Source organism: Tachyglossus aculeatus, chromosome 4 (genome assembly GCF_015852505.1).
Source record: "Tachyglossus aculeatus isolate mTacAcu1 chromosome 4, mTacAcu1.pri, whole genome shotgun sequence".
Taxonomy (NCBI): Eukaryota; Metazoa; Chordata; class Mammalia; order Monotremata; family Tachyglossidae; genus Tachyglossus; species Tachyglossus aculeatus.
In genome coordinates this window covers 106695630-106710353 of record NC_052069.1, presented here as the reverse complement: position 1 = coordinate 106710353, position 14724 = coordinate 106695630, and the positions used below count along the sequence as shown (strand labels likewise).

The 14724-nt window shown below is 45.3% G+C and overlaps 1 protein-coding gene across 3 annotated transcripts in view; it reads left to right on the top strand.

Annotated features, from left to right (window-relative positions):
- NACC2 (NACC family member 2) overlaps nt 1-13464 on the top strand; it is a 113643-nt gene extending 100179 nt beyond the window's left edge. For all 3 annotated transcript variants that reach the window (XM_038744491.1, XM_038744493.1, XM_038744492.1), the window contains exons 4-6: nt 2683-2788; nt 3020-3117; nt 6008-13464. In XM_038744491.1, coding sequence (XP_038600419.1) covers nt 2683-2788; nt 3020-3117; nt 6008-6510 — 707 coding nt within the window. In that variant the 3' untranslated portion in view covers nt 6511-13464. The remainder of the gene's footprint in view (nt 1-2682; nt 2789-3019; nt 3118-6007) is intronic.
- The last annotated feature ends 1260 nt before the right edge of the window (nt 13465-14724 follow it).

Sequence of the window (14724 nt, the reverse complement as noted above, 5' to 3'; positions counted from 1 at the left end):
GCTACCAGAAGCTTGAAATTATTACAGGTAGAACAGATGGACAGGTAGAGTGTTGGGTATCTGATAAGGACTAGTAAGGTTAGAAATCCCAGGGTAGCCCTGGCTTGCTCTTTTTTCTCCCCACCGCCCCCCAATTTATCTTCTGCAACTAGGGAGTGGTGGAGAGGAGATACTAATCGCCTCGTGACAGTCCAGCCCCAGACAGGATGGTGCCCTTCTTCCCCATTTTATCTAGTTTATCCCAGATGGACCTAGGAAAAGCTGGTGGATTGGCTGGGTTGTGCTCTCCCTGCCCCTCTGGGAGGAGATTGAGATACTCAAGACTGGACTGGCTTTGCTCTTTTAATGCACAAAGCACTGTCATTGATTTCTGGAAGTGATTTGTAGATTGGGTTTGTTTTCATTTTTCCCTACATAAGAACCTAGACTTCTGTGATTCCAGATAGCTGATCTGCTATGTCACTTTATTATTATTATCATTATAATTATTATAATTATTATTATTATTATTATTATTATTATTGTCGGTTTTTAATGGAGAGAACTGCAGCTCAAATGCTTCACCTACCCACTTAGGCAGAGCCACACAAGCCCACTTTCTAGGTTCGGAAATGAAGCCTCAGACTTGCAGTAATAAGTTTCAGTTCTCAGAAACCTATGGGTATAAAGTGCAAGCCACCTTGGAGGTAGTTTTATAACCATCTGGGATCATTTTTAAATGTAGAAATTGTGTTTTTTTAATGGTATTTAAAAGTTTACTATGTGCCAGACATTGTTCTAAGCACTGGGTAGATAGAAGCTAATCAAGTTGCTTAACAAATGCCATTATTATTATTACAGTCCATGTTCCACATGGGACTCACAGTCTCAATCCCCATTTTACAGATGAGGTAACTGAGGCACAGAGAAGTTAAGTGACTTGCCCAATTGGGGTCATAACAGCAGACATGTAGTGGAGCTGGGATTAGAACCAAGGTCTTTCTGATTCCCGGGCCCATACTCTGTCCATGAGGCCACACTGCTCCTCTTAGACCATGCTATTTTTTCCTTTTTCCACGAGGGTCCATTAACCCAACCAGCTCAACTCCTTTCATGTATATATGTTGCCAATTTGTACTTCCCAAGCGCTTCGTACAGTGCTCTGCACACAGTAAGTGCTCAATAAATACAATTGAGTGAATGAATGAAAATGTACAAGAAACCAACTTCCTCACTACTGAAAAGCACAAGGCCTTGTGCTCATCTTCCTGAAAGTCCTCTCAGAAAACCCACTGCAGCCTTGCAAGTTGTACGGATAATTTACCAGCTTTCCTTTTCCCTTTTTTAACCTGCTCACCCTTCTCTCCCCTCATCCCAAGGTCTGCCTATCCACTTCTAATGGCTGCCCATCCACCTCCGCATCAAACAGAAGCTTCTCACCATTGGCTTTAAAGCACTCAGTCAGCTCACTCCACCGTACCTCTCCTCACTAATCTCCTACTACAGCCCAGCCTACCCACGCGAGTCCTCCAGCACCAGCTGTGCCCCGATCCCATCTACGTCACTGACGATCCCTTTCCCACATCTTCCTACTAACCTGGAACTCCCTCCCTTTTCCATCTAGGTCAGACCACCACTTTCTGCGCATTGAAAGCGTTACTAAGGTCCCATCTCTTCCAAAAGGCCTTCCCTGATTAAGCCCTCTTTTCCATGACTTGCTCTCCCTCTTTGTTGTCTACGCACCTCAATCTATGACCTTTGGACACTTGATATTCACCTCACCCAACCCTACAACACTTATATATGTATCTTTAAATTATGTATTAAAAATGACATTCATATTAATGCCTGTCTCCCCATATAGACTGTAAGCTCACTATGGGCAGGGAACGTGTCTCCTAATTGTGTTGTCTTTTACTCTACCAAGCTCTTAATACAGTGCTCTACATATAGCAAGTACTCAATAAATATGATTGATTGTTTGAAAATAAGAAAAATCTCCCTTTCCCCTCTAAGTAGCCTCTTTTAAAGCTTAAAAAAAGCCAGAGTGAATTGGTGGCCTGAACCAATCTCTTGCTGGACTGTTAAACACATACTATGTGCCAGGCACTGAACTAAGCTCTGGGGTAGATACAAACAAATCAGGTTGGACACAGTCCATGCCCCACATCTGCCTTAATCCCCATTTTGCAGATGAGGTAACTGAGACAGAGAAGCTAAGCAACTTCCCTAAGATCACACAGCAGAAAAATGGCAGACCCAGGATTATGACCCAGGTCCTTTTGGCTCTCAGGCCCACGCTCTATCCACTGCTTCTCTGGACTTGGACTTGGTCTGATTGGCAGGTGTGGATAGATGAAAGCGTTTCTTCTCTCTGTATACCTCAGAAGGGAGGCATGTGGAATGGGAAAGCAGCAGACAAGGCAGCCTGTTCAATGCTCTGGGATGGAGACAGAGGAAGGAATATTGGAGAAAGTCTTTCTTTAAGGCTCCACTCCAGCTCCTACGATTTCCTGCTCACCATCTTTGAGCTGCTGCAGTTGTGTTCTCTGGAAGTTTAGAGCCTGCACTGTATCCCCTGGTGTTGCTCTGTTCTGACATGTAGCAGTGTTTTCTTACCTAGAATTAACAGCTGGGGTGGAAGAGCAGGTTCCTAGGAGAGGAAGCAGCACATTTCACCTTCCGGGCTTTGATTGGTTGTAGGTTCAGGTGTCTACATCACCCGGGGCCAACTGATGAACTGTCACCTCTGTGCTGGGGTGAAGCACAAAGTTTTACTGAGGCGTCTTCTGGCTACATTCTTTGATCGGTATGTCTTGCTACAAGTCGAGAAAATGGGAGAGGGAGGTATGGCCCCGGGGGGAAGAGGGAGGAAGGGGGTGGTTATCGTCTGGTTCTTTTGGGCACCAACACAGTTTGTTCTTAAAGATAACTCCCCTCATATGACTGTCCTAGGGAAGAAAGATAAAGTTGTCCCACATAGTCCCTTGGGGCCACCTATCTCCAGCCTCACTTACGCTTCTTCCCTCTCCTCTCACAGGAACACCCTGGCCAACAGCTGTGGTACTGGAATCCGTTCCTCCACCAGTGATCCCAGTCGGAAACCCTTGGATAGCCGAGTCCTAAATGCCGTGAAACGTAAGGAGGGGCAGAGAGTTACGTTTGGCACTAGAACTGGCGGGGAGAGTTAAAAAGAAATCAAAACAGTAAAGACCGAGCTGTGGTGGAGCAAAATAAAGCCTTTCAAAAAGTCTTTGCTTGCTAAGAATTCCCATTTGAGTGAGTTGGGTCACTGGAGTCTTGAGTTTCTGTTTCCTTGAGGAGGTAAAAACAGCAACCATCACACTGCTCTTTGAAGCACCTTTGGTTCCACTATTTTTGAAGAGAGAATCTTGGGCTGGATGGATGGTGTTTCTCTTCTTGGATGACATTGATTTGGCCTTAGTTTTTATAAAGGATTCTTATTATAAATCCTCATTTCTGCTGTGATATGCTTTGTGACCCTGGACAAGTCACTTAGTTGTATTCAATGGGTGATTATTGTGTGCAGACTTAACCTGTCTAGTTTTCTCCCGTTTAAGCTGGGGATGGTGATGCCTACTTTACAGGCACTTCTAGTCCTCATCATGGGCAGGGAACGTGTCCGCTAATTCTGTTGTACTGTACTCTCCCAAGCGCTTAGTACAGTGCTCTGCATATGGTAGCACTCAATAAATACCACTGGTTGATTGATTACAGGGATGTTGTGAGACTCAAATGAGATCATTTATGGAAGTTGCTTTGGAAAAATGAAAGCATTCAGCAAATACAAGATATTATTCAGACTTTTTAGTTCAGATGTAAGCGTTTGGTAGGCTATTATTTTCTACTTCCCTTCTTTTGATTTTCCCTGTTAAGAACTTTTTAGTAGCCAATCCCTTGGAGAAAGTCCTCAAGGGGGATATAAAATGCACAGGCTCTGGTCGAAAGGCTAGCGGTCCTGCATCGAATGCTGTTGAAAGGTCAGCCATTACCAATTCCATTATCTCAAATGTGACTTTTCTGGGGTGTGTGCTAAGCATTAATTTGCAGAAAAGTAAAAAAGAGAAAATGATAAAAGAGCAGTTTCAGAAGCAAGGTCTCTAGGTGTTAACTCTTTTGGTGAATTTCCAAGCTCGATGGTTTCAGCTGTGAAACTATTTTAATATGTGAAATAGATTTAATTTTCCTTTTTGAACAAACCCCATATTTACATTTGGAGGTTATTTTCAGTTCTTGCCATCTGCTTCGTCGTCTTTACTCTCTTATTCCTGGACGATACACAATCCAAAAATGAGCTGTGCTTGGTAGACGGCTTTCTCCCCTCCTCCCCCCCACCATACTTTTTAAGGCAGAATAAATTGGCTGATGCACATTGGATCCATGTCTTGATTCTCACCTTTTGGCTGCCACATCTCAGCCTATACCACCAGTGGTCAATATTTCCCTAAATAATGTTTTTGAATAATGCTCTAAACTGTAAGCTCATTATGAGTAGAGAATGTGTCGGCTAATTGTTGTATTCTCCCAAGTGATTAGTACAGTGTTCTGCACATAGTAACCTCTCAATAAATGCCAGTGATTGATTGATTGATTGAAAGGCCCTTCAATTTTGCCATTTAACAGAGTGCTTGGCCTCCATCAACTGATTTTCCCAAGCAGTATGTTCCAATAGTAACTTGGAAAGTACTATCTTTTCTGGGATGGGAATTGAATCCACTGGGAGATGGGGTGAAGGGGTGAGGAAATTGACTAATTTTTCCAACCAGGTAATTTGCCCTTATGGAGGCATCGGAGCTCATCATGAATTAGAACATTTATCAAGGTTGATGATGGCTCTTCATTCCACTGTCTAGATACAATACACTGAAATTATTTATTGAGTGCTTACTGTGTGCAGAGCATTGTACTAAGCACTTAGGAAAGAACAATACAGTAGAATTTGTAGGCACGTTCCCTGTCCCAAGCAGCTTACAGTCTAGAGGGGAGAGATAGACATTAATATAAATAAATTATGGTTAGGTTAAATAAGTGCTGTGGAGCTGAGGGAGTGGTGAATGAAGGGTGAAACCTGAAGCTCTCTGCCTAAGCTGATCTCTGGGAGAGATGTTAGTGGTAACTTCTCATTTTATCCCCCCTGTTGTCCTCCACCCTTTTGTCCCCACTTGTACATAAGGCCGGTTATCAACCAGCCTTATGACTTGTGAATTAAGGATAAGTCATTGGAGCAGATGGTGCTTTTTAAGGACCTCCCCCCCCCCCCAAATCGTGTAATTAGGGCAGCCAACAATTAGCAAAGCCTTAATGGGGGAGAGGTCCATGACGGAGGAGTTAAATCCCCAGAAAAACCCCAAACTTGCTTTCAACTTAATAGTCTCAACATCCCTCCACCCTGACCTTCTCAAGAAGTGCTAAACAGAAGCGACTCCGACTGATTTGCCTTTTGCCTTCTCCTTCCCCTCCCACTACTCCTTTCCCCTCCCTCTTGCCCCAGTGGAGGTCCCGATGAACAGTGAAATAGCTCCCCAGTGCGAGGCGGCAGGAGGAGAAGCAGGAATACAAGCAATCCCCAAACTGCCCAGGAGCAGATTACCCTATCCTAAATTGGTAGGGTGGAGTTCTGATCTGAACTCGGTCCGATGCTGGAATTAGACTGCACAAACCCTGCAGTGTTCATGTCTTAGTGGAGAGAACAGGGGCCTAGGAGTCAGAAGGACCTGAGCTCTAATTCTGCCTCCTCCACCTGTCTGCTGTATGACCTTGGGCAAGTCACGTAACTTCTCGGTGCCTCAGTTACCTCATCTGTAAAGTGGGGGTTAAGACTGTGAGACCCACGTGGGACATGGACTGTGCCCAGTCCAATTACCTTGTATCTACCCCCCGTGCTTAGAACAGTGCCTAGTACATAGTAAGCGCTTAAGTACCATAAAATAAAAGGTGGGGTTTGGGTGTTTGCTTCCTGTAGCATAGTCCCGAACTCTCGGTCTAAACGTCTCCCCTGTCTTTGCAGTGTATTGCCAGAATTTTGCTCCGAGCTTTAAGGAAAGCGAGATGAATGTCATTGCCGCCGACATGTGCACCAACGCCCGCAGGGTCCGCAAGCGCTGGCTCCCCAAGATCAAGTCCATGCTCCCCGAGGGCATGGAGATGTACCGCACTGTCATGGGCGCCACCACGACCAATGTCCCCTTGGATCCCGAATTCCAGCCCACCACTGCTCAGGTCTTTGAGCAGCGCATCTATGCAGAGCGGAGGAGCGACACCGGCACCATTGTGGCTCTGAGAACTAACGCGGTCAATGTAGACCTGAGCAACGGGGCCAACCCGCCGTTTGAACAGAACGAGGAGGTGGAGGGGGCCGGCGGCACCGTCATCCAGGAGGTCGCCGGCCCCGAGCCCCTGCCCTCGGATACCCAAAGCCCTCCACAGCCTTTCGAACAAGGTTCGGCCAACACGAGCAGGCCAGAAACCCCGGTGAGGAGACAAGATGGTACTTATGGAGGGACTTTGTAAGGATCTTTAAAGAAAAGAAGAGAGAGAAAGAGTGTGAGAGAGAGAAAGAGAGAGAGAAAGAGCGAGAGAGAGAGAGAGAACGAGAACACGGTTGTGACTTATAAGGGATCTAAATACTAAAGCTGCTTGCATGCATTACTAATACAAAAAAAATGTGATCAATCCACTTACCTACTGAACTGCTACTGTTGCCTGAAAAAAATGTGATTTTTATTCTGCTTGTATTTAAAAATTTATGAAGGAAATAATCGCATTCGTTATACTGTAAATGATTAGGTCAACGGCGACCTATAAAGAAAAAGTTACTGGGCTCCTTTTTGATATTCCTGAGGTTAGTCTTAAAACTTGTAGCTTTTTTTTTTCTCCTTTTAAAAAGCAGGGCGAGAGAGAGGAGTAGTGATTTTGCCTCTTTCTCTCCCTGGCCTTGTCCATCACCGTGTCCTCTTCAGTTCAAAAGTAACCACTGTTAACTACTTCACCAAAAAGTTTTACCGTCACTTGAGTGAAAAGTATCATTTCAGTGGTGTTCCTGACACTGGCTGTTCCTCAGCTGTTAGGAATGATCCAACCCTTTAGGGCCCTTGAGTTTTAAGCTTGAGGTCGGTTGGTTGCAGTGCCACTGTAGAGGTGGGGAAGGGGCTCTCAGGAGCCTTCTCCAAGCATGCTCTGGGTTTTCTTTCCTGTCAAACTGCTCCCGCCACAGTTCCTGCTGCCCATCTTCATGGAGAGGGACACCGTCAGAGCTGCCTTGGTGAAGTCCCCCATTGCCGGGACTTCTAAAATCCTGGCATGCCTTTCTCTCCCCTTTTCACCCCTATCCAGCCCCCATCTCTTTTCCCCTTCGGCCAGGGGCACGCTTCCCGCCTCATCTTCCGAGGAAAAGTGGTGATGCTGAAAGCAGAGCAGCTCTTCTGTCAGTCATGTTACAAAGCAGAAGTCAGCTGTAATGAATGCCCAGCCTTTGCCCAACCTAGAGATTAACTTGAACAGCAGTCTTGGAGGGAAGTGGCTAAACTCTGAGGTGAGCTGTTTCTCCAGTTTTAACTGGAACAGGCTCCAATGACGTTCCTCTTTCTTTCTGCTAACAAGTGAATGAAAGTGAAACCCCAGTTCATTCTTTTTTTCTCTGTCCCATTCTCTCTGTCTCACTCTTTCTTCCCCCCCACCCCGCTCTCTCTTTCGCTTTCTCCATTTACAAAATTTTTCATGACTGTGCCATAAGCTTTGGGTCTCTGAAGGAGCTTTAAAGGGGAGGAATTCTTCTCCTTCCCGTCCTTCACCCCAGTGAACCAAATCACTGCAAACCAAGCACAGACTTGCTGGTCAGACTGTGCCGGTCATTCTTGGGGAAGGGGGCAATTGTCTGGATCTCGTTTCTCTTCCTTTCTCTCTGTTGCCCCCCATCTGAGAGACAGCCCAACCCATTTCCCAATTTGAGACATTTGGAAGAATGGAAGTCTCGCCTCACATTAGTCAAAAAATCTCAGCTGAAATGGCTGAAATCTCAGCCATTGAGTGGTTTGGCCAAAACCAAGATCCCCGGGTTCTCTGGCCACTAGAACCACTCTAGCAGAACAGGAGAAAGTTGGACGAGAGGCGTATGGGTGGGGTGTCTTCCATTGCTCCCGGTTGCTGAAGGGGCCCCCACCATTTGGCTCTTTTCCATTGGGTGCCCTCAGGCAGTCAGCAGAGTGATGCAGCAGCCCAGAGTGGCATGTCTTGGGGTGAGATCCTTGAGTTCAGGGCAGACTGGGATGCGGATGGGGACCTGTGCCCAAAGAGACAGCGATCGAGAGTCGGCCGAAGTCGGGGACCGGAGAGTCTAGAGCTGAATTGAGAATCTCATTCGGAGATGACAATAGCCCACAGAAAGAAGCCAAACCTTCCACAAGGTGACAGTAAACCTTTCCCTCAAAGACAGCCCTATCGGGGAACTTGGGATGGTTTAGACAAGCCTGTCTGACATGCACTATAGAAATTGTATTTCTCCACTGTGTGCTTTACTTAAGACTTTTTTTGAAAAATTTAACTCCATATTCTGTTGTACTACTAATTGAGGAGGGGATGACGAGTTGAAGTAGCCTGGTGGAAGCCGGTCCGGGAATTTTGGGGTGAATAACAGGAAGACTGTGGTGTATGTTAAAAAGGGAAATGCCAGGTGCTTGCTGGTGAGAAAAGGGTGCTTAATACTGTAGAGTTTGGAATGCTTTAAAGTTTAAAGCGTAGCCAGTGGAAGGGGAGCGACTGAGAAGGTGTCGGGAGAGGCCAACTTGTGGCTCATTTTAATTGTGTGCTTTCAAAGTTAATGATGGTAAATTAGATGATGAAGAGTGCCCCAAAAGGGTCAGTTAAAAAAAAAAAGGAAGCGCCCATTTTGCTTTTCAGGTTTCTGAATTCTCAACACATTGGGGTAGGGAATGTGTTTGAGTTCCAAACTGTCTCCAGTTTATCCCCCCCATCCTGGAAAGAAATGTTGGCATTATTGACAGAATTGCTGGCTTCTTTTCCCCTCCCACTCTCCAAACTCATTTTTCTTGGCCCTTGCATAAAAAATATTAGTAATTATTTAAAAATCCACCCATGCAGCCCTCCCCCTATCCCATTCCATTTTGAACAGCATTGAGTTTGTCAAGATTTCAGTCAAGAGGCTATTGTGCCTCAGAGCCTCGAGTCCAGTTCTGCAGAGCTGGGACTCCGCTGTTCATGGGCTGGTGGCCTCTTACCCTCTCCCTGTACTTTCCCATTGATGTCATTTCCTCAAATCGGCCCAAGAACCACAACTGGCATCAACACCTACCTAAGGGCCACTTCTGTCAGATCCCCTTGCAGACCCACAAGCAAAAGATAAACACCCCCGTGAGGACTTAGCCAACAGAAAAGCAGATCTTTCCCATCCTTGTCAAAATATTTTATTTTTATTTTAAACAAATTTTCCATCCGCCCCCCGCCTTGCCTATAAACAAAATTCTTTCCATTGCCCCCTTCTTGGGTAGGATGTTGAAGGAAAAGCTAAAATTCTAATAAACCAAGTGTTGGCACGGTAACATTGCGGTGGCCACCCTTGTTGGCCTACCCTTGAGTTCAGGACCCCGTCGTCTACCCTAGGGGAAAAGAGGGTAGAGAAGACCTCCTGGAGGAGAGGATAGTGGGGTATTAGGGGCACTGGACAACGAGGGATGGAGCTTGAGACTTAGTGTGTAGTTAAGATCTGTTGAGGCTAATGACGAGGTGTGGAAACTGGCCATTCAGACCGATGAGTCGGTCACCTCATTGCTGGTACTTTTAGGGAGGAATCATTCATGTGGGGGGTTTTTGGCCTAAGGATCACAGATAATGTACTGATGCACACCTGGCCTGGCCAAAGCCACAGCAGCAGAAGAGAGATGAGGCACAGGGCGGCAGTCGTGAGGTCAGTCGTCATGATAGTACAGTGCTCTGCACACAGAAAGCGCTCAGTAAATACGATTGATTGATTTGGGGCTGTGTTCCAACAGAGAAACCCATGAGGCCCTGTGCTTTTTGACACTGGATTGGGGCCTGTCTCCTCCTCCCCTTTCCTCCCCTCACTGAGAGCTGGGTGTGGAGATAAGTGGCCAGATCGTAGAGCACCTTCGGGTGTGGTTGGGAGCTAGCATGGGTGGATGTGGGCCCCTCCGCAGCCCACCAAAGTGGCCATAGCAGACCTCCAGCTCTTTTAGTTCCCCCCTGCTGATCAGGATCCAGTGGGCTGGTGAACCTGAAATTACCGCGGCTTTCCTCACTGTCCCGAGGGAGGATAGTAGATAGAGGATGGAGGGGATGCCCTGTAGTGAGCAGAATCTTTATCACACGAAAAGCTTCCCCAAACTAAAAAATTTCCCACCCTCTCCCTCCTCCTCCCAAGTTGGCTCTTGAATTTGGGCCGATGAGGCCGTCATCTAGAACCGGTTGTTCCGAGTTGGCCTTGGATCGGAGCGGGCCCAGATCCGCACCTCCGGGGCAACGGGGAACTAGGCCAGTGGTCTTCGTCTGAGCGAGAGGGGCTGGGGCATCTGAAGGGCTGGGCTGGTTGCACGAGGTGAAAATAGATCTATTTTTATACTTAGCACAACTTTCCTGGGGTGTTTATGCGTCGGGGTGGGGGTGGGGTATTGTGTTTTTTGTGGTTTTATTCTTGTTTTATTTTGTTTTTACTTTTTTCGTTGGTGTTTTTGGTTTAGGAAGGCAAGATCTGTAGGTAAAACTTTAAAAAAAATGTGAATGGTCCTGAGCTTTTCCTTTTCTCTCGGGAAAGGGGGGAGCATTTTGCACTAATGTTTCCTGTGTGTGGAGGATTAATGATATGTTTGAAAATGTATATGGATGATGATTGTATCCTTTAAGGAAAACAATGAATCCCTTAAGATACTGAATGTAAAGTGAACATGAAGCAGTCCTTGGCGTTTTAATGGGGCTTTCCTGAGTGCCTTAGAGTTTTTTGATCCATTTTTCCCAAGGAAAACAGATCCAGAAAATAAGACCATGTCCCCCCTCTCCTTCTTTGTTTACGACACTATTAACAATTGAAATTTGGGGCTGCTTTGTCATGTTAGTGTGAAATTGCATTCATCTAGATGCGGTAGAGCAAAGATCTCAGTATTTATGACATGTCTGCACCTTTATTCTTATGCTTGACTATTAGCAATATGCATATAAATATATATTATATAATATATCTAAATTATATCAAGCACCTTTTCAAAAAAAAAAAAGAGAAAGCTGAACAGAGTTTGAGCTGAAGTTACACGTAGCTGCCGTAGTGTAGAACTAAACCTTCCTCTGGGTGCCAAAGTGGCAAAAGCCCAGAACCCTGGTTCCGATTCTGGATGTACTTTATGATAGTGGCACTGGGACGCTTTTCTTTCCATCCATCGCGTGTCGGATACTGTGTGATTCCAGTTTAACCGGGGACTGTAGAAGACAACCGACGAAGGCCCGCTCCACTAGTGAGAGGCACGAATGACTAAGAATAAAAAGAAATGTCGCTGACTGTGTGTCAAGACCCAAGGTGTGTTGGGTAGCTTTGTACTTGAAATCTCTGTAGTTTTCTTAACTGTTGCTAATCTCACCTGGAAACGTTTCAGTGACCCCCCCACCCCCTTGACTGCCATGGAGACAGCACGGGTGAGCAAAGGGGGTTGGAGTTTTATTTCATTGATTGAGCCTGTGATGGTGTTTGTCTGAAACGTCCTCGTTGAGGCTTCTGGGCTCTGAAGGAAGACGACTCTGTGAGGCTCATGTATACGTGTGGTCTTCAAGCGCGCTCGCTATAAACGTGGGCCTCGCCACCCTTTCCAACAGTGTGTTCTGTTGATCATCTCCAATTGTTTCGATTCTGAAAGCCTGGAATGGAATAAAGGATAAAGAACCTGGCTTGCCGTGCCATAACATTTTAGCTGTGTTTCGTTTTTCATTTTTCTTCATGCGGTGGTGGGGGGGGACCTTCTCTGGGAGGAATGTCTTACACTGGGAAAGAGACCCCTGAGTGTGGGTCCGGGCCCCCTCTGTGGGGGAAGGTGGAGGTTGGGGATGGGAACTGGGGATGTGTCCTGGATCCAAGATCCTCTTCCGAGGTGTCTGTGTCGTGATCTGGCTTGTGACTAGCGGGAGTTTCTGGAAACGATCCTCGGATCTCCCCCATCTCCCTTCCCGAAGGAGTTTCAAGCAGACACTGGGGTCTCTAGGCTCTTTGCCGTTAGTTGGTCATTCCCGCCTGGCCTGGGGGAGGGAGTCCATCAACAGGTGACGGAGAAATTCAGTGTCAAGCAGCAGTATCACCTTCCTCAAACAGCCCCTACACTGGAACTGCTTCCCCTTTGTAACACATGTCTACGGGACCATGACATTCGAGACATGCTTTCTGTAAGGGTCGAGCGGATCTCCCCGGTCATTTTACTGCTAAGCTTTTGTTCAGATTGCTTATTTTTATGGAAATATCTTGCTGCAAGGGAGAAGGGTCCATGGCCCATTAACCAACTGAAACTAGAGACAGCCCCAGTATAGGTCTGCTGGCAGTAAACTCTAAACACGAAATTGAGGGTTCATAGCTGTCTTGGGCTTTAACTACTGTTTCAAAATGTTCCTGCTGTATAAATTCATCCTGATGTCAGGAAGCAAGCTCGTGGTGCGTAGATCACCATACCAGAGATATTTGGGGCTTGTTACAAGATGTTTCTAAAAGTAAAAAAAGTGCTTTTTTTGGTTGGTTTATTTTTTAATCCAAAAAAGAAAAAGAGAGGAACTTTAAGTCTCAAGCACTCAAATTGGAAAAGCTTGCCGTGTTTCTGATCAATCTCTTCCATTGTTAGCATTTTGCACATGATTGTGGTTTTTATGTCAAAAAAAGCCAAAACTTGCAATACTATTTTTAGCAGACAAAAGAAAAAAAAACTAAGTATAAATGTATAAATATTTTTGACTTGAACATTTGGATGGCACTTGATTCAAATAGAACATTAATCCTTTGGACAGAATGTTTGGAAATAAGAGACATTAAAGTATAAGGTTGTTTTTAAAGAGTCTGTTTAGGGTATTAAGTAGTACTGTAATTCATGACTGTTAAAAAAAAAAAAAGATGAGATAAAAATTGCTCCTGTGCTGTTAGAAAGATTTCACAGTACCACTGAGTTATGTTTCAGCCACAAAAGTTGCTAGCTTTTTAAAAATGTTTTGGATTTTGTTTTTGTGTATTATTCACTAGTATTTATGTGCTGTTACTCTGTATAGTTAAGACTGTTATTTTATAGCCATGGCTGACACACTATATCAGTAACTAGAAAAGAGAAACAACAAAAAACCTACAAACCCCCAAGAGTTTGAAGTGTGCTCATAGCTGTTTTCATATGATGAAAAATCCATTAAAAATGATGTGATCATTAATTGTAAAACGCTTTGTAAAATTCACATTTACAAATAATAAAGTAAACTCAAATTAAAGCTTTCTTGGCTTTGGCTGCTTGACATGTTTATTTAGTTTCTTGAGCTTATGAGGTGGTTCAACTTCAAAGTAGCGTGACCTAGTGGGTAGAGCAAAGGCCTGGGACCTGGGTTCTAATTCTGACTCTACAGCTCATCTGTTGTGTGACCTAAGGCAAGTAAGTCACTAAACTTCTCTGCCTCTGTTACCTCATCTGTAAAATAGGGATTAAGACGATGAGTCCCACTGTGGGACATGGATTGTGTCCAACCTGATTAGCTAGTATCTACCCCAGCCCTTAGTATACTGCCTGGCACATAGTAAGTGTTTAACAAATACCATTAAATATATCTATCTATCTATCTATCTATCTATCTATCTATATCTATAGATATATATCTATATCTATATCTATCTATATCTATATCTATCTATCTATATCTATCCATCTATCTATATCTATCTATCTAGATAGATAGATATATTTGCAAATTAAAATATTTATTGAGGTGCTAGAGTGGCTGTTAGAGCCACCACAGCCCTCTGCAGCGGAGCAATATGGAGGGGGGGTGTTTTATAGTGGAGCCTCACCCAGGAGAGTTTGGGTGACACCAAGAATCCCCCCAAAATCCACACTGGTGACGGCACATGGATTGTGGAGGGAAAATGAAGGAGCTTGAATGAACCAAGGAAGGGGACTAGTTGGGATTGTCAGATGCAACAGTGTATTTGAAGATAGCAGATTTTGCAAACCAGTCAACAGGCTCAGGGTGGATCGGAGACTTTCCTGTCGCATTCATTACTGAAGCCAGATCCAGGTCTGGTGGTGGGAATGAGGGGAGGGGAAAATGCAGCTCTAACTCTGAAACCTAGTCTGATCTGTCAAGCGACTTTCACGGAAGATAGAGGGGTCAGGGCCTACTGAAGTACAGGAGCACTGATCCGAAGATCCAAACTGAATCGACGGTCCCATCATGGGCCTGCTTGGTTTTTATCTGCCTTTCTTCCTGGCTCAGCTGTTTCTTGTAAGCGAGAGTCAGGCCTTGGACACCACAGAAGGCTGACATGTCTACTCTGCTGGCTTGGCATCTGAACACCTCATCCATCCTCCTGTGGTTTCATTTGGGGGTGAAAGGCCTCCCCCTCAAATCTTGACTGTCTGACCAGGATGGTAAACCCTGGCAGGAGATTTCTGGCCACCTGTGGGGAGGGGAGAGGAGAGGATATCAGGGATGGCTCCAGCATGGTTTGAAGATCACACTTCCTGCCTGTTTGTCTAC